Here is a 20,209-nt window from a genome sequence, read left to right as displayed (position 1 = left end):
CTAATTTGCCCCCATTCTCTTGGTCTCTGTTAATTTGGTTATTTGTGGCAAAGACACATTATCAGCTGGGCTCTACATAACTTAAACATGCTCTTTGCTCCTCTTCAGTCACCTCTCCACATGAACTTCTCTTTAAGGTGAGTCCAGAACACAAACATAAATACTTGCTTTCATTAAACTTGTCACCTGAACAACAGTAACGAACGTGTTGAGAAAGTAAAAAAAGGCAGAAAAGAGTTTAGGATCTCAGGTTTTATTTACCTTCATATTCCGCTTTCTTTGTTGCTTCCAAGTTTCTCCATTCAGTTCCTACAAGCCTGCTGAGCTCTCCAAAGGAGTAGTCTGGGTGCTGAGCTTTAATCACAGCTCTCATCTCGCTGCTAAATAAGATGTACCCACTCATGTTGATCTTCCTTTTGGATCCCTCCTTCTTGGCGCCGCCCTTAACAGACTTGGGAGTGGACTGTGAGAAAAAGCAGTTATGACCACAAGAGTACAAGAGAGAAGGCCAGAAGAGAACAAAAGTAATTGTGTTATGTCACAGATTTCATCCATTTTGCTGTTCAGAGACGTTGCCAACACAAGGTAAAACAATTTATTTGCCATTGCATATTTTAGGAAAGTGCTTCCCCACTTCCTCCTTGGCCTTTGCAATCCCTGCTCTCCCTGGTTCCATCTTATAAATGTTCCTTAATTTTCCTGCCAGACTTTCCTTTCTCTCAAGTGTTTACCTCTCATTACATCATTACATAAAGAGCCATAATTCACCCACAATCTGACTGATAAGGCCCATAAACGTATCATCATATCAAAACCCCTCAGAAGGCCTTTCTCATACCCCAAATTACAAATCTGTCACATCTTGAAAAGTGTAATTGTTTCCAAACATCTGGTGGGGGGAAAAAAAAATAAAAAAAAATGTTTTCAACTGTCTTCTTCCTCTCCTGAAATCCTGACCATGTTACTACTCCTACCTGCCACTTTGTCCCCACACTTCAACTCGTCTCTCAGCCAAAAACAAAGCTTCAAAGTGATACCAAGACACTTAACAAGTCTTGCTCATCAATTTAAGCCAGGCACTGGATAAACTGAGGCCCACTTTTGTGTGATTCCAAACTTCACTGTATTAACTTTGAAATAGCAATGCACCCTTCAAGGTTTCATTCTAAACCTAAAGACAGCACTTGTCTGGAGGAAGTGAAGAAAACTCCATGCAGGTTCTGGGATGACACACAGGGCACATACAATTCCATCCTGGCTTCTCAGATAAGCCCACATGGGCAGATGGAGAGTTCTCAAATCAAAAATAGGGAAATCTAATCATGTATTTGGCCTCTTATACATCTGCAAATAGAGAGCTATGAGTTTATCAGCTGTTTTAGCTTTTATATTGCTTGCAGCAGTTCCTGTAACAGTAATTTAATATAAAAGCCTCCCCATCAGTTTGGAGGGGCAAACAGGACTTTGAGAAACCACAAGACTTCCAAATTTTGTTCTTGTATTCTCTGTTCTTTTACATCTCCAATGCACCCATTTTTAAATGAACAGAGCCCTTCCCACTTGAGTCAGACACCTGCACATTCACTTTCAGATATGTTAAAAGAAGATGTGAACTAGGACCCCCTTTTATGCCTTTTCTCAGCCATACTGCTAAAGCAAAGAATGAAGCTGCCCATCTTTTTCTTTTTTAGGTTTGACTCAATTCACAGCAAACTGCAGCAGGAGAGCATCACCCATCTATCTGTCAAGCCCCACAATACCACATATTCACTTGTCATGACTCCTCTTATCCTTAGGTGTTGTAATAGTTTCTTTGCTAGCAGAAGAAAAAAAAGTTTAAAAGTTCTGGGGTTTAACAGTTGTTAAATAAAATTCCACTTCTATCTGCAATGCTCAGCAAGAGTTTTCATGATGCTTATGAAATTCAGCACATTAAAACAACAGCAGCCTTGCACTGCAAAGTGCATTTGCTGGTCTGCCCACATGGCAAAACATCCCCCTCAAACCAAGCAAAAGCTTTCAACTTCAGCAACTCTTCTTCACTTCATCCAAGGACAGGTATTTCTGTCCCAGGGTCACATCCATTCTTCTGCTGCCAATGAGGTTGTCACAGTTAATGTAATCCAGAAGAAATCTATATTGTTGGTTACAAAAGTGTCTGAAACTCCTGCTCCAGCAGGTCAATCCCATCGCCTCTTTATTGCTGGCATTAGCCTGGATGTGGGAGTGTGGTGAGACAGACAAAGGGTTTAATCCATTTTTTTTGTTTAGGTGAATTTCCAGTTAAAGCAGTCCCCCCTCTGCTTTAATACTCACTACACAAATTCCAGGGCTTGTGTAAGAAACACAGCAAGAGAGGGAAGGGGATCACAAGTCCCTATTTAAGCAGCAGTAATGATGCATTCGAGTGGTGTACAACCACACACAACTCCTCTTGGACTTCCTATCCATTATCCAAGCAAGAATGGCAATTCAACACCAAAAAAGTGATATTTTTTTTTTCATTTGAGGATGATGTACAGCATTTTCTAAAAATGCAGCAAAACCACAACACTCAAAATGCTAGCTTTTTTCAAAATTTAAGGAAAAGCTGAAAAATGGGCATTAGGTAAATTGAGAATTACAATTAAACCCTTACATTCCAACTTTATATTTAATATAAAGGCCTGATACTTCTGTCATAGAAAAACTACTAATTCAAAATAACATTAACATGTCATATAAAAGTATAGCCCAGGTTTTCCTCAACTGAATGACTGCCTTTAAATATATTTTAATGGACTTCAATATTATCACCTGGATATCATATGGGATATACCAAAGCTGTTCTGTGTAATCTGTTCCACAGCTCATAAACCAAAGTATGAATCCATTCTGTGTATATGATAAAATGTTTCTGTTTCTTTCTTCATTTGAATTGGGAAAAAAATGTGGAATATAAAGGTTTAAAGTTTCCTCAAGGAAAATCCTTACCTGTGGAGGAGTATAAGGCATTATATCCAAGTCACTGGCTAATGGGGCCTGAAGCTGAGGCATGGAAGGTGTTTCAGTCATATCACCTTCCTCTTCTCCCATCTCTTCCATGTCCTCATCACCTCCTTCCAACTCAGCAAATTTTGCTTCCAGCTGCTGAATCTTCTTTTCCAGTAGAGGAGATGGTTCCTTCTGAGGAACTATGGGTTTTCTGGAAGGTGGAGGAAGAAGACAAGAAAGTAGCTGAGAACAAACTCAGACTTCACAGGAGAAAGCACATATTTTTGAGGAGAAAACCAACTTTTCTTCATTTATCATTGAACAAAATGGAAATAATGGTAACTTGAGATGTGCCTGTGCTTTCTTTCAGAACCTTGAGCAGAAATCACTCTGTGCCTATGGTGTTTTATTTCAGTCACTTGTTAGAATTTTATTTTTTCTATGAGTTAGAAGTAGATTTCAACGCAGCAAGTACTTAATTTCAGCAACAGAAGGCAGTTAACATCACACCTTCCTCAGATTCTTCATTTTACTCAACTTAAAATTTAATATTTTTATTAATATGAATATTCACCAACTGGAAAGCTATTTGTTACCCATAACGAGAACTTAAGTATTTTAATAGCATCCAAGAGAATTTATGAATCCAATAATGTAATGACTTTTCCTGAAGTCAGGAGAAGAAAAACGAAAACATCCCGTGGTATTAAGACCATGAAAAGATTGATGTTACCTGGACTTATTCCCAAGACCGTGATTAGTCAAAACTACTCTCCTACAACTGTAACTTCTATTTCTGCCCTGGGTCAGGCTGGGATGGGGTTAATTCTCTGCACAGCAGCCTGTAGGGGGCTTCTTTTTGCACTTGTGAGGTGACGGCTTGATAACATATCACATTGTAATCACTGCTGAACAGTGTTGGCACATCAGGCCAACAAAAGGCCTTTGCCTTTTCCCACTCTGCCCCTCAGCAGGCTGAGGGTGGGCAATAATCTGGGAAGGGACACAACTGGGAGCCAAACTGACCAAAAGGGATATTTCATATCATAGGATATTTTGCTCAGGCATTAAATCTGTGGGGAAGGAAGAGAGGATGGGGGCACAATCAGGGCTATGGTGTCTGTCTTTCCAAGCAACCACTACAAATGCTGAGGCCCTGCTTTCCAGGAAACAGCTAAACACCTGCCTGCCAATGGAAAGCAGGGAATTAATTCCTTATTTTGCTGCTTTGTTCGTGCAGGTAGCTTTGCTTCACTTATCAAACTGCCTTTAACTTGACCCAGGAGTTTTTCCTCCTTTGGCCCCTTCAGATTCTCTCCCCCATTCACTGCGGGGAAGCGAGCGAGTGGCTGGGGAGGAGCTGAGCTGCCAAGCAGAGTCAGTCCACCACAACCCAGAAGGGTGCCCAGGTGACCCCCTCACTCCCACCACATTTTTACCTAAAATAGTATATCTCATCATCTACAACTTTCGCAGAGAGTGAAAACCTCTTCAGCCCTTTGAATTTCTTCATCTGTTTGTCGCTCTCGTTGTAGCGGCTCTCGCAAAGAAAAACGTCGTTTTCGGAGATTTCTGTTGGTCTGCAGGAGAGGAAGTCTTTGAATGACAGAACGACACACTTTCCTGCAGAAATGAAAGAGCTGGGTAAGAAGGCAGCCACACTCGCAGACTTCCCGTAAAAAGGGTGGGAACTCCAGTTTTTTGCCTGTCTCGTAAGTCTGGAAGATTCCTGGTATTTGGCGCAACTACGGAAAATACACCAATCGACGTTTTAATCAAATAATGCCACTCACAAGAAACCTCCAGCAACTTCATGCAGCTTTCGGATTTTTTTAAAGCTCTAGGAAACCCACAAAAATAGCAAACCCCAACGGTCTGTCAGTGTATTTATCCCAATATCCAAAACAAAGTGCACACCATCACCTTCTCCAACAAACCAAATTTCAACCTCCTGCTTCTCCCTTCAACTTTCCAGGTAATATGTACTGGAATAATTACATTAATAAGCAAGAATAATGGAGTTTTCTGTTCTCTGGCTGCAGACAATGTTCACTTGGTTATCATACATGTAATTCCCTTATTGTGAGAAAGCTTTCTTAAAGTGAACGTTCTCACCAGAGGTTCCTAAGACAGGAATGTGTATTAGAAACCCACTGAATAATCTCTTGTTCCTCTCTCCCTCAATATGAAAAAACCTACTTGGAATCAAGCCTATGCATAGCTATCAATCATTTCAGATTGCGTAGGAAACGGAGTGTCCATTGGATTTAAAGTTGCTAATAATTACCCAAAATGCAAGTCATTGGACAGGTCTCCTCCAAGTTACTCAAAAACACTTCCTTCTTGTAGAACATCTTGGTTGGTTCATGTTCAGTTTCCTCAGGATGTATGAAGATTGGACCAAAGAAATATGCAGCTCCATCTCGCACCCACATCTTTTCAATCCTGGAAAGAAACCAAAGCACTGACATAAATGAAAGGCCATTCCTCCCAAATGAGACAGAACTGGGTTGTTCAGGAAGACTGGCAGTGGAAAATGGGTACCAAACAGCCTAGTCCACCTGTACAACTGTACCAGGTTTTTACTAGGCAGCTAAACTTCCACCTCACTCTATCAAGAGCTTATAACACTTCACTGCACTCACAAGATTTTTTTTCCCCATCCTCTTTTACCCCTTTTGCAACCAGCCTGTCTTTGGTTCAAGTTGTTTTTATAGCCACAAACTGCAAATAAGAAGCTGCACCCACCTTCCCACTCGGGGTCGCACCAGCCCGTGGGATTTTATGAAGACACAGTCCCCAACCTTAAGCCACATATCGTTGTAGCAGAGCTGCTCAAAGTAATGGCAACCAGGTTCTCCGTTGGACATTTCTACTGGAACATCTTCTTTCTCCTGCAGAAGAACAAGCATTTAGGAACTTGCAGAAGGAGGAAAACCAAACGTTAAAAAACAGGTGCCGTGTGCTCGTGAAAGGCTTTGCTCTGTCTTTATGTTAACAACAGTATGTAAACAGAGCTGTACATGCAAAAGCCTTCAAACTTAAAAATGCAATTGCAAAACCAAAGACACTTTCCATGTCTGTCACAACCTGTCCTGTTTCACAAAGCTCTAATTTACAGAACAGTAATTTACAGAACAGTAATTTACAGGTCTTTTTTGTTCTAGTGCTTCAAAGTTACCTGGCCAAGCCAAGCCCTGTCAGCTTTCTTTGATGGTTTAAAGCACAGTAACGTGCATAAGGGGCAAGAACTGAGTTTATGGCCAAGATAAAACACATAGAAATTTAATGACTCAACTCTCATATGGGATAATAAGAACACTCCATGTATTGCCTGCAAATTCATACCATTCGCCCCATTTAATTTCCTACTTTTTAGGAACAACTCACATTGTGCCTCATTTGATCTTTCAGTCTGGGATTTCAAAAAGCCAAAGAAATACAGGCTGTCTACCCAAGGCATGGAAGGAAAAGACTCTGTGAGATTTCATTCTCTCAGCAGAAGTACCTTTTCTCATTATGTTAATAAATATAATAATACACACTAGGTGTCTACTTAAAGCTGACAATGTGTGTGCTGGGTATTGTGTACTCAGGTTCTGTTAGAGAACCCAATCTAAAGTGCATTTATTTTATGATTGTCTTATTTTTTTCATGGCTCTAAATTTATTTCAGATAAAATTAATTCAATTGAATTGATTTTAATACCTTTCCTTAAATGTATTTGTTTTATTACTCTAAGTACAATAAATAAACCATTTTATCCACTATGTTGGACAGAAATATTCTTAAGCATTTTGACAATACACTACTTAGTTATTAAGCACAAGGAGGTCACAGAGAACAGAATATTATGTATTACTTACTGCTGCCTAGCTACTGACTATTTTACTGAACTGCTACATAATAAAGCATTTCAGCACTGCCATGAACCAAAATTAGACTTTTAGTTCTACAGGTTCTTTATGCTTAAGACAAGCTTTACAGTAAAAGTGTAATTTTCTGAAGCAGTAAAAAAACCAGACCAAGCTCTTTACATGATCACAGGAAAGAGGCTGTCAAATCTAACAAATATGTAGAGTTCATTTTCTGCTTAGTCTATTTGTATTTTGTTTGTATCTATTTACAAATGTGTATAACCTGATTTGTAACAGAAACATCATGTTTATTTATATTTGACTATGTTTGGATGCTGTGAAACCCAAATAACAATATTTTGTCATTCTTTATTCGGCAAATACAATCAATGTCCCTCTTCATTATCTTACGTACCTTTTCGAGATGAATGATACTTTCTCCCACCTTACTGTCCTCCAGTGTTTCACTGTGTTTCTCCTCATCTATTTTGTCTGGATTAGCAAACACAGAAGCAACACGGACCACAGGCAGGGGCACATCTCGAGGGACAAATCTGACAGAGCTCACAGGCATAGTCCACAGCTTGATCTTTTTAAAAGACTTTGTCTTTGCAGAGTAGCGGGACTCGCACACATAGACATCCTCATCTCTGAAGTTTTCAGGGCACAATTTAAAGTATTCCTGCACGTTGAAGAAAAAATATGAAATACTTCAGCGATGCCCACGCCCCAGAGACACACAGTGAACTCTCTCTCATGTTTCCTGGGGTTTTTTATGCTTCTATCAGCAGCCTTTCTGCTGAGTTCTTTTCTTCCCAGTTTGACATCCAAGTTTTATTAAAAATAACAAGAAATTCCATCCTTAGAGAAGAAGCTAAATTCAATACTGATTGGCATGTGAGAATAATTGGGGTTTATTCATTTACCAAACTAGTGCATGAACAAGTACAAGATCTGGAGCCTGAAACCACCTTTTATGAGATTTCTGAGCTTTGACTTGAAAAGAGGACACGATCACCAAGCTGGGGGTGATCATAAACATATGGTTCTACAAACCAACCAGCTCAGGGAAACAACATCACCTGGCTAAACTACATATCTCATGAAGCAAAGGAAAAATACAAACAGCCTACAGGAACAAATCCTGTTTTATTTAAGTATTAACAGAATGTCTCTATGTCAAAGTGCCCATAGCCCCTACAGCAAAACAGCAGAGAACATATTATTTGCTTAAACAAATTAGTCTGAACAGTCTCTCACCTTGACAAACATGACCACACATTTGCCTAAAATTTTGCTAACGGGAACTTTATTGTAATAGTCACTTTTAAAAACTTCTTTCTCCAAGAATTTTCTTGTTGCGAGATGGAACGTTTCATTTGGTCGGTAAAACCAACAGCCATAGAGCCACTTCTCTCCTTTAAAACAGACAATAACAAAAAGAGAGAAGGGAGATAGAAAGAAAAAAAAATGTAAAATGACATTCTCTAGTGCATGAGCAAGAAAGAACAATCATAGCTTGATCAATTAATCAAATAGCCATGTAGTCACTTATATTGAGAGCTCTCTGCTTTGAAACAGGACAATATTTATTAAACTTTTCAGGAAAGGAAAGCCTGTTGCTTGAAAAGCCTGCCAATTGTTTTCAACCCAGTAAAATCTGACTCAGAAAAATAAAGGAGGAATTGGTTCTTATTTATAAATCTTGACTTTCAGGCCTTCAAATGGCTTCAAAGTCTACACAACAATCACCTGATTATTTGAAGAAGCATGGATCATTACAAAAAGTCCATCCCACTCAGAACACTATCTCTGGGATGCTTACAATTTGAGGGTAGGTAGAAACGAACACCAAAAAAAAGCATGTGCTGATCCAAGAGCTTTCCATTTGTAATATCCTTCGGAAAAAAGCAACTCGGAAACAAGAAAAATACTCACACACCGTGTGAGTGCACACATAGTCCTGCAAATCAAATAAATAACATCTACAGAGGAAAAAAAATCAAATGGGAAGCTTAAAACAGTACTAAGAAGTTTCACAAAGGTGTTTTCCCCCAGCAAAGACACCCTTACCAGCTGAATCCTCCCAGAGCCGCTCGATGCAGACGATGTGGGGTTGCAGGTTGGCCTCTGCAGGCTCCACATACACATAATCCCCCACGTGGTACATGCTGTTCTTGAAGCTGCAGTCCTGGCTGTAGGTCCTATGCAAACTTGACAGCCCAGCTGAGCCAGAGGAATCTTCACTCTTTTCAGCTTCTTGTTTCAAGAAGGGAAGAACAGTTGTTAGTACTGCCACGTTTCCACATTAGCCAGGATTGCCCATGTGGAGGCCCTCACCCTGAGGCTGGAGCAGCCAGAGGTTATTGCTGCTGACATCGGTGTTATGTGGGAAGGTGAACCATGTTAGAAGGATAATTCAAGGACAAAGAGCTAACAGCTCTGCTGCCATCTGTGGAGAGGGGCAACAGGAGAACTTTACTCATTCCCTTAGATATGCTCCACAGGAACAGCCAGGAACTGTGGAATACAAAGGACCTTTGCAGTAGGTTTCTTGCTCTACAAAACAGTGCCAAGCCCATTCATCTTCACCCTCACAGCAGTCAAGTAAATACACAAAAGGCTTGCTTAAATATCACTTCTTTAGCAGTGTTAAAAGCATGATCATAGACAACACCATCAGCACAGCAAGAAACAAGTATTTGTCAGAAAGGAAACAACCAAAAGGTCAGCTGGAACCGTCAGTGCTAAGTTGATTGTCAGCAGAAAGCTAAAGTAAAACCTATTGTTTTCTACTATCCTTGAAACAAGAATACAGGCACCCTAATGCATTCTGATTAAAGAGTTTACATGGGGTTAGTATCTACCTACACCTCTTTTTTTGGCTCATAAGAATCAGAATAAATCTCTTATCCTTGGTGGACAATCAGACTATTGAGGTCCCTTCAGCAGGTAAAGCTGCAGCAACAGCAGAGCTCACACCACAGGCATAGATGTATTTTTCAATTAATACATTTAAAATTAATGAAAAGGAAGTAGCTACCTCTCTTCTCCTCCTCCCTTTTGAGCTTATCCTCCTCTATTTCTTTGGGCAGCTTTTCCTTCTTTTCCTTTTCTACATCGTTGTGAAGATGCTTGGTGGTATAGCTGAGAGCAGGTGACAGAAGAATCTCTCCATTCTTACACAGTTCATCTCGAATTTTAATAAAGAACTGCTGAAGTTCAACTGCATCCTCATAAATCTCCGAATCAGTCCTGTACAAAAACATGTAAAACAGGGCAAAATCAGTTTGGCCAGAGTCAAACAGGATTCTAAACACTCCCATCAATTGCCACATTTAGTGATCAATCTAAAGCTTCACTCTACCAACAGGTTTCTGTGTTTACTCATAATAAGCAGCAACAGAGACTGACAAGTCAAGCATCACCTGCTACTCTGCTGTCAGTTTTTATTATAATTGACCCAAAACAATATTTTTGTAAACACCAGCCCTGAAATGCCAGGAAAATCAAATCTTGCAACCAAGATTACTTGTCACTGGACCTCAACAATCTTTTAACTTCTGAAAAATTGAGTAATAACAGTATTATTAAAAAACTGACTTATTTTAATTATCCATACTCCATTAGTAGATGCTTTTATGTAATTTTAGTCAAGATCTCACCTGTACACCCCCAAATATGCTACCGAGTTCCAGTAAAACACTGCAAGAAGTTGCAAGTGTTCACAGTTTTTGCATTTTACCATAGCTTATCTAAGTGTGATTGCTCCAAAAGAATAATTCACTAGTCAAGCAGTCAGTGAACAGCTCCTCTTCCTCATTTTTTCAATCTCAAAGTTAACAGGAACCCGGTTTTCATGAGGTGTTCCTTCAGAAGACTAGTGACAAAATTGTCTCATGGCAGAAACCTTTTTCCTTGTTTTTAAATGAAAGCAAACGTTCCACTGAAGACCTGATAGAACTTTTGAGATTTAGTTTTCCAAACACCCACATCAAAGAAAGTGAACACTTTGAAAAAACTTCAGCCTTTCTCTAACATTAACATGCAAAACTCATGTGATAAAGGATACCCAAAAAGTAAGGGTTTGCTCACCTATTCATTCTCCTCGCCCTCTCCAGTACCTCAAACATATTCTCCTGGAACAAATCCAATCTCCTATAGCGATTATTTTCAACATTTTTTCGGATGATATCAAAAGTCAGAGGAGGTTTATTTGGGAAGTTGGGATCAACAGCAGGAATCTCAGCTAGGGAGTCGCTGTAGCATCTGCCCTCATCATCCTGGTGGCTCATAACAGATACAAAAAGGTTGTGGATGAGTTCTTGAATTAGCAAAGTGACATTGGGCACATGAGAATCCTCATCTCCTTCTATTTCCCTCCGAGTTTCAAGCAAAACTTTGTGCAGGACCAGGGCATCTTTATAAATCAAAGACTCCGGCTCGTTGTACGTGCAGGCGTTGTTGAACATCATTACAAAGTCCTCTACCATGGAGTCGATATCCTGGTACTTATTTGCCATCATGTGGCTCCTGATCTTTTCCATGTCCACGGGCTTTTTGATGGTCACATAATAGTCTGGGAGCTCGGAGCGGGACGGCAGCCTCAGGAAGATGGCGCTGAGCCGCCGGCCGCGCTTGTCCGTGTAGTTCTTCACGGCCTCGTACACCTCGTTCAGCTTCTGCTGCATGGGAGTCATGTATTTCGATTTTTTGGGAGAAATGCCACTTTTTCTACCTAGGATGACAAATAGAAATTAAAAAAAAAAAATAAAATTACAGAACCGAGAACTTGGACACTTCTTTGTGCATCTTCTTTCCGTTGGAGAATCGCTTCTTGAAGAACCACTTCATGGTATGAGCAACTGTATTAATAGTTTTTTTAAAATGTTATTTGTCTCAAACACAGAATCATATGTCACCCACACCATATGTGGTCTACCTGGCAAAGGTCTCTTCAGACAGAAGCACGGAAAACATCTTTTCCTACCTAATGTCATTAACAAACACCTCTAAACTCAAGTTTGGTCTTACCAACCCTACATGAATTTCTCTCTACAGGTGTTAAAAATCCAGTCACACAGGGGTTTTGCTATCACTAAAATTAGGTATTCTAAATATTATCAGATTCCTTCATGGCATGTTTATGCCAAATCAGAGAGGATTATTGCAGGTAAAATGTAAAACAAGGCCTCCCATGGGATTACCAATCAGATTAGCTTTTTGATTAATTCAGGATCTCTTACTGCACTGCACAGACTCTGCCTGTGAGTTCTCTATACTTGTACCTTACTTTAGAGCTGCACATTTAAATTTTAAGAGGACTGTGTGCAGTTACTTTCTTCAAGGCTTTCTGTGCAATTCTACCCTTCTCAGCTTGCTAAATTCTGAACACATATTAAAGAAACCTAAGATCTGAGCAGTAGCAAACCTCATTATTAAGGGCAACAGCTCTAGGAACAGACACGGGAAATTTCAATTCCATGTTTTTCATGGCTTTCAATAATTTTCCAAATAAAGCTCACCTTTTTTTTATCATTCTGTGGAAATCCCAGACATTTAACCAGGGAAATTAAGAGCTTTCCTCACTTTGAGAAGCACCTTACTTGTGAGCCATCCCTGTTGCACACATTGTGTGTGCTGATGAAGTGTGACTGAGCACATAATGAATGCACCACCTAACATTTGGATAACACCACGTGACTAAATTCCACTCTTTTCAACCATTCCTCAGAAAACACTACATGCAACAACTTAATTCTATTTTATATGCATGTAAACATACCATTGCTGTCATAATTTTGAAAATACAGCTTCTTTGCATGTGCAGCACACGTTTATTCTAAAAGGAAGATCTGTTCATCTGTATTGTTTTTTAAGTGTTGAAATGAGACAAAGCAGTGCACAAGGTTTTCTTACTTAGCTTTAGTTTAGGGGATGCCACATCATCATCTTCAGCCAAGGGTCCCAGCTCTTTCCTTTTTTCTTTAAGGATCTTTTCCAGCATATGGGCATCATTGTACACCTATTAATCAGTAAAGTAATCAAAAACCAACCAAAACAAGGCGTACTGTGTTTGGACTAGTTTAGAACTAGCCCCTAAGAAACATTTAAATGTTAGTCTGGAAAAGCTGAAAGCAAAACTGAGTGTTTAATTCAAAGTGTACTTTCGAGAAATAAGCCCTTCTTTTTAACTGACTTACATAGGTAAGAAGAACTGATGAACACCATGTAAATCAGGGAGCTAAAATTCTTGAATAAATTATCCAATTAAGTTGCATTTCTACTCCAAAGACTACAAAATGGCAGGGCGCAGTTGTCCTACAGACTTCCTCATCAAACCCAAGAGCAACCACAGACCTCTTGAACTACTGTGATTCCATCAAGATACAAAGGACCAGAACAATTGCCCTGGGTCTTCAAATCCAATTCCAGTGAATGCAACCTCATCATGAAGTCCTGTACAGTAGCAGCTCATGTTCCTCATTAGAAACAGCAGCAGGTTTCCCTTAGGTTCCCTACCACCACCCTGTCCCACAACACCACGTTTGCTGCCTGAGAAACATCACAATACAGACACAGCCTACAATATATTTGCAAATGAAAAAGATATTCCTTTCAGACCCATTTTGCTGGGGTAAACAACTCAGGTCTTCTAGTCTGACCTCCTCCACCCTCCACACCCATGAAAACAAAGACGGCTTCTTTCTAAGACACCCCTTCCCAGAAGTGCCGAGAGCTTCTATTTCAGTTCAGTAATCGATTCCAACACATAATGTGAGTAACAGTCAAAGCTAAACCCTCCTAATGTAACTTCTGTGTCTGCAAAGGAGCAGAGAGGTGTGACAGCTGAACCAAGGCAGTACCTGGGAGCCTTCCTCGTTGTAATGCCTCGCGTTGCGGAACATGAGCTTCATGTCCTCAATCATGGCCTCCTCCGCCGCGTACTTGTCGTTGCGGATGTTGTGCTCTATCATCTTCAGGTCCATTGGCTCCAAGATAATTTTGTAATAGTCTGGATAGTCCTTTTTGGATGGCTTGACCATGAACAGGTCACAGAGCCGCCTGCCTGTGCCCGGCTCTCGAGCTTCCAGAACCGCGTTGTACAAGATCTTCATCCGCTGCTTTCGTATGTTCTTTTTACTGTGAGGTCAAGGAGAAGAACGAGAGGGAAAAGAATAAATGTCAGGGGCTCTTTTCCCCACTTCCAGCACTAATATCAAAATGACATTATCCTCTACCATGATGACAACCAGAATGACCTAAACACACACAAGTTCAACATTAAAACAGTGCACTAGAACTTGCAAACAGTGACAGCATCACAACCAGGAGGCTCTACAGGAACAGGAAACTACTTTCAGTTATGATTCTTCTCTCATTGACCTTAAGTGTTCTACAGAACAGAACAAATCATTTGTTTTCAGAAGTGCAAAGGCCAAAAGGAGCTTTAAGCACTTTCCAGCTGCAGAGAAAACAGACCAGTCAGGAGCAGGCATCTGAATCTAAGACCTCAAGATCCAGAGCAAACAGGGAAAAAACCTCCAGCCAGTATCTTCATGACTACCTCTGCTGAATACAGAATATCAAAGACTTGAGTTATTTTTCTCAGGGTAATTCTGTACCTTCTTCAGTACCAGATAAAAGAAAAAAAGGGCATCAAGAATGTAGTAGAAAGAATTACTTAAATATCTGTCAACCCCAGACAAATGAAGTTAGAAGTCAATAAAGCTCACCAAAATTCAAAATATATCTTCTACAGGTTAAAGACTTTTTTCTGCATTACTGTCACTGCTGTAAAATATTGCTTAGCTGTTCACACTGGCAGATAAGCAATGCCAGAACACAGACATGCTGCCAAATTCCCCGTTTTAACACGTTTCCAAGTTTTAACATTCAGTTCCACGGAAGTAGGTAAAGCAAAACCCAAGCAGGAACACGAAAAGGCCTGGCAATAACTCAAGATTCAGGTCATGCATCTGATACATAAAAGGGGACATTCAAACCACTTTCTTCTGTGTAACTGTTATTTTCCCAGTGGGATGAATTTTGCAAGGGTTATTAGTTTCCTTTTTCAGCAACATTTTGGAATTCCCCTCAGTGCTTCACTTCTGCCATCAGCAGCATTTACAATCTTCTTTTCCTTCCTACCATTCATCAAGTGAAATGGATAACAAGTATTGAACTGACAACACCAAAAGCACTTTCAGGTTCTCTTCTGACATTATTTTGATTTCCCTTTACCTACAAACACAACTTTTTTCTCTTTTACTTCACAGATGACAAGGCCTGACAGATTTTTTTCTTTTAAGCATTTCAGTACTGTCTCACACAAGGTGATCAAAAGCAACACAGAGTTAAAAGGACACCAATGGCAATGTGACTTGCTTGATTAGGTAAGTACTTCTCTTTGAGCCCAAAGATCACAAACCCAGCAATTTTTCCAATTTGTTCCTTCCTGATTACTTGGTACTGTGGTCTGTCTTACCTTTCCACTACATTTCTTCTTCCCAGCATCCCTAGACTCTACCACCTCCTAAATCATATTCATATTTTCTCTCTGCAGACTTTTCATGAGTGTACATTGCTGCACTGACTTGATTGTTCCTCAGTGACTCTTTGCTGATGCTCTGTTTCATTCCCTTCCTCCCCCCACAACTGCTGTTACTTTGGCAAAACAAAGAAATAAATATACAGGAAGCTGAAGGTCACAAGCAACACCAAAGAAAGATGCTGAATTACAGCTTTACACTGGCTGTTGCTACTATTGCAAAAATATTATCAGAAGGTGGAACTTATTTCAAATGACACCATGAGGAAGACTAGAGAAACTACTCCTTGTTGGAGTGAAATGCATCATTAATATTAACTGTGTAACAGCTCCCACTGTAAAGAATACTTACCACAAACCATCAAGGGTCTATTTTAAATCACTGTGAATTGTGAATTTGATTTGTGTTACAGGATCCAGAATAAACCATCTGTTATACTCAGTTTATCTATTTGTCAAATACCTTCTTTGGCCCTTACTGAAGGGTAAGGAACTGAAGAGTGCAAATCCAGAAGGGGGAGAGAAGCAGCCCTCTGACATTAATGATGAAAACTCCCCAAGGAGAGGTCAGGTAATGAAAAATGAAAATGTTTATGCCAGGAGACTTCACCAAATAAAAATATTTGCAGAGCAATACTTTAAACTAAAAAAAAAAAATGTATTCAACTATAGTTTTAACTTTAATTATATTCTAAAATTGCCACCTAAACCACATAAATAACCACACAGTGGAGAAGCAGTAGAATAGAAGCAGGAAGTGCTAACAACCTCTGAAGATATTCCACTCACCAGGCTAAAAAAAAAAAACTACCAAAAGCCCAAATAAAAATCCTGAAATCCACTGACAAATTTACCTAATTCAGTGTAACTACAGCATCCATGGCACTTACTGAAGCGATGCTGACAACCACCAACTAACAGGTCAAAATAGGAAAACAGAGTCAGAAAATAGTTTTGAATTGATTAGATAGAGCCAACACTTAATGAAGTTAAGTTTCAGAACTACAAATTCTTACACAAATGCTAAAAACCATGGCTCAATATTCTCTTTAGCAAATAAAAGATGCAGTGATGTCATGGCCTGCAGGAACTACAGGAGCACATACCTTTTCCTTTTTGAGCTTCCAGTATCAGATGTAGCAGAAGAAATCATACTGTCCCCATCCTCAATGTCATCTCTCCGAGCAAGCTCCTTCTTCTTTGCCTGAAAAAAACCCAAATCCCTGGAGCCAAACTCATGCTGGACACTTCCAGAACAGTGTTAAACATCTGAACAGAGCAGATGCACAAAGACAGATGCAACTACAGGTTTTGAGACTAAACCAGCATCAAAATATTTCCAGTGATTTATTTAATATAAGTTGGCCGACGTAAAATAGCAGTGTAGTTCTTTCTAACTGTCAGGACAACTTCTGAGGAATCAATTTGAAAACAGTGCCATTTCAGACTGTAGCACTCAGCTGGAACACTTTATGAAATCTAAAGTGCTTTAGCATCAAATGCAAACACTAAAAAAACCCCCACATGATCAATTTTCTCTCAGTTTAATCAAGTTAAGAGTCATAGTAAGGAATAAAGCGACCAGCAGAAATCACAGAAGGCAGGAGATGGGCTGAAGAAAAATCACTTTATGATGCTCTTCATTCCCATACTTCCCCCTAAGCAAGAAAATACTGCTGCAAGCACAGGTGTAGTTAAAAATTAGTTTGGAAAAACATTCATTAGACAAATAAATTTACATGTGAAGTTATACCCTTTTGACTGTTCTACTCCACATACCTGCATAACCTGCTGCATTTTCAGTACTCTTTTATAGATGGCAGAATTGGGAACATTGTAGCGCTTGGCATTTTCAAACATCAAATTCAGATCAGCCTCCAGCTGATCTAAAGTTTCATATTCATGGTTCTTCAGCTTGGTTCTGCAGAAGAGAAATACCAATCAGCTATTTCACAGGTTACACAGTGCAAAACTGTTCTTTAACATCTTCATTTTCACGACAAATCAATACCCAAAGAGCTCTAATTACAGGAACGTGTTTTTTCTGATGCCCCAGTAACATCTTTCAATTGCAACTATATTAGGGAAACATATCTCCTCCTGAAGGATGTTTTCAAGGATTTTGAAAGTTGTGGAGACTGAAGAAATCTTGTTTTCATACTCAGATGAGATGTTACAGATGAGGCAGAAGCACAACCTGCTGAGACCACTCCAGTACCCTCAGCCCTGACCTGAGGGCCTGGATACGATGCCAGGTCAGCTCTGCACAGACACAAACACTACATCAATCCCATTCACACTCAGGGAGACCCAAAAGTGCCCAGCATCTCTCTTGTTACCCCCTCCAATTCTTCCCTTCTCTTAAAAAACCTGGTTGTTTGTTGACTGGTGCTATGTGCAAAGTGCACATCATATGAAAACAGAAGAGGACTAACAACAACAAAAAAGTCATTTTTCATATGCTAAACACATGAATCAGTGCACTGTTTGCCAAAATCTTAATATGTTTTCTTGTATTTCCTTGCACAAGCGCTGAAAGTTCTTTTTTTAAACCTTCAAACACTTCACTGCACGCAGCAGAAAATATTAATCTACAACAACACGAACCCCAAAGCCCACTCATCCTCCTCCACACCTCGCTCTTCACCTGCCTGCCTGGCACATCCACCAGTCACACATCATTAAACTCAATCTGGTTTCTACAGCAGCTGGCTGATGGTGAACCTGCTTGATGTTTCACTACCACAACATAAATTCAATATAAAACCTTTTAGTCCCAAGCTTGTGTCTATCACCATTTGTTTATCCAAACAAGGTGCAGGTCACCTGCCTGTAAGCAACCAACTCACATCCACAGTTGTGTTCATCAAAGGCTCGACAACAAAAGTAAAGATCCAGACTTACACCATGTGGTTTGGAAGGACCGACAACTTCCAACCACAGATGTGAAGGATGAAAAATGCACAGAACAGGATTGCTTTTGTGCCTATCTGCAAAAACCTCCTCCCTTACCATCCTCTTCACTGTACTTGCTGTCAGCAAACAATAGGATGATTAATTAAGAAGGTTATTCACAGAAGTGCTTTGAACAGATTTAATTACACTCCAACTCAGCAGAACTCAACTACTGTGACTTTTCTGGAATTAGAGTATGAAATGCAGCTTCACAATAAATTTTTAACAACTCATCTGAGCAATCTTGGAAGGAAAGGATTTTATAAACATCAGTTCAGTTAGCAAAGTGAGGTTAAAATTAACCAAATCCACAGCTCTACAGAAAGTCACTGCCAACATAATACAAATTAAGTTTATATAGTAGAAACTATGAGAAATTTCTGTCAAATGATTGACAGTGATACAACTGTACCACGAAAGCATGACTAAAACTTGGGAGAATAACCTTTTAAACAAAATTACATTTCTGAAACGGGAAGAAAAACAGTTTAAAAGATAGACTACAGTTTCATAAGGCCACTAAGCCCAGAATAACACTGGCATAACATTTCATTTGGTCAAAATCAGAACAGTAATTAAAAAAAAAATGCAGTAAGCTGGCACTCATCTCCCTAAAAGTTCTGTTGGAAACTCATCAGCCCTTCCAGGTGGAATATTTGAAAGAACTGATGATGAGAGAGATGCTCTCTCCACATAACCAAAAGATCCATCTTATTAGATACACACTATGCCTAAAAATTTCCTACTGAAACAATTCAAACCATGGCTAAAATCAGTTATGTAACTTATTTTGCTTTTCTTCAGAAATTGTGAAGTGCTAGTCCTGCCTCTTCAGGGAGAAAAAAATCCACTAACAAAGAATGTGTGGGATGAAAAATGGCATTTGACAAATGTCCTACTGATGATGACAGTCTTATAAATACATTGGGAACACTGTTTACTTGAACCTGTGATTTTGTAAAGGCCTTTTGTACAATATGCACTGAAAGTACTTGTTAAGGTAGGAAAACTGGATATGCAAACTGAAGATTTAAAATTATACAATATTCAACAAATATTAAGTGACAAAAGGAATGAAAGAACTGCAGAATCTCAGATACAGTGAAAACTTACAATGTATTCTAAATATTAGAGACATCATTTTCTCATTAGAGAATATTTTTCTGATTGGCTCATTCATAAATTAAGCAAACAGAAATACTGAAGACTCTATAAACCCTTCAGATTTTAACCCAGGCAGCAGCTCCATTACTTCAAGGTAAGTTCCACTCCTTTTTCTGCCATATTACTAAAGCTGGTTAAATTAAATGGCAAAATATACTTGACCAGGTGATGACATTTACTATAAGCTCCACTCAAATAATTAATAACTAATCTAAAAGCAACAAGGGCCCCCCCAAATCTCACATTTTTGGGAGAACCTCAACACATCCCAGTGCAGGGAAATGTAACATTTAGATTCCTGCGTGGCAGATCATTAACCAAAAAGTGGCACATTCATTAGGAAAATGCAGTTTAATGCCCCAAACAGCAGATGTCACACAAACCCAACTGTGTTTCACACTGGAACCCTGCACATTTTCAAACCTCATCTATAACTCCAGTTTCCTGGAGCACAAGACACCAGGATGTGCCAATGAAGGTACCAACTTCAGTGCCTGTGCTCCCACATGTGTTTTAGGAGGGAGTTGCTGCCATGGAATTCCTCCTCTGGTATAAAAAAAGCCTGACCCACTTGCCTTAGGGATCATACTTCCTAATGCTGTAAAATTTAATAAGGAGCACAGTTCCTGTAAGCATGCCAGGACCCAGCACTTGTGCACTGGGTACTGAACACATTCTCCTGCATCATTTCCCAACTATTCCTGTGGTT

At 39.6% G+C, this 20,209-nt stretch overlaps 1 protein-coding gene across 8 annotated transcripts in view; it reads right to left on the bottom strand.

The window, feature by feature from the left end:
• The window catches only part of PBRM1 (polybromo 1), a 71,932-nt gene that overhangs the window by 29,023 nt on the left and 22,700 nt on the right, over positions 1–20,209 (bottom strand). For all 8 annotated transcript variants that reach the window (XR_001875630.1, XM_017819898.1, XM_017819903.1 and 5 more), the window contains 14 exons: positions 17,161–17,302; positions 16,488–16,585; positions 13,697–13,973; positions 12,750–12,855; positions 10,926–11,568; positions 9,874–10,085; positions 8,904–9,089; positions 8,091–8,248; positions 7,246–7,512; positions 5,722–5,867; positions 5,261–5,418; positions 4,413–4,596; positions 2,974–3,184; positions 262–463 (listed from right to left, as the gene is read on the bottom strand). Coding sequence is in view for 7 of the 8 variants with exons in the window: in XM_017819898.1 (XP_017675387.1) it covers positions 262–463; positions 2,974–3,184; positions 4,413–4,596; positions 5,261–5,418; positions 5,722–5,867; positions 7,246–7,512; positions 8,091–8,248; positions 8,904–9,089; positions 9,874–10,085; positions 10,926–11,568; positions 12,750–12,855; positions 13,697–13,973; positions 16,488–16,585; positions 17,161–17,302 (2,990 nt within the window). In the remaining variant the exon portion in view is untranslated. The remainder of the gene's footprint in view (positions 1–261; positions 464–2,973; positions 3,185–4,412; positions 4,597–5,260; positions 5,419–5,721; positions 5,868–7,245; positions 7,513–8,090; positions 8,249–8,903; positions 9,090–9,873; positions 10,086–10,925; positions 11,569–12,749; positions 12,856–13,696; positions 13,974–16,487; positions 16,586–17,160; positions 17,303–20,209) is intronic.

Source organism: Lepidothrix coronata, unplaced genomic scaffold, assembly GCF_001604755.1.
Source record: "Lepidothrix coronata isolate B3197 unplaced genomic scaffold, Lepidothrix_coronata-1.0 Scaffold78, whole genome shotgun sequence".
Lineage (NCBI taxonomy): Eukaryota > Metazoa > Chordata > Aves > Passeriformes > Pipridae > Lepidothrix > Lepidothrix coronata.
The sequence above is the reverse complement of the archived record's forward strand: the minus strand, read 5'-3'. Positions and strand labels throughout refer to the sequence as shown.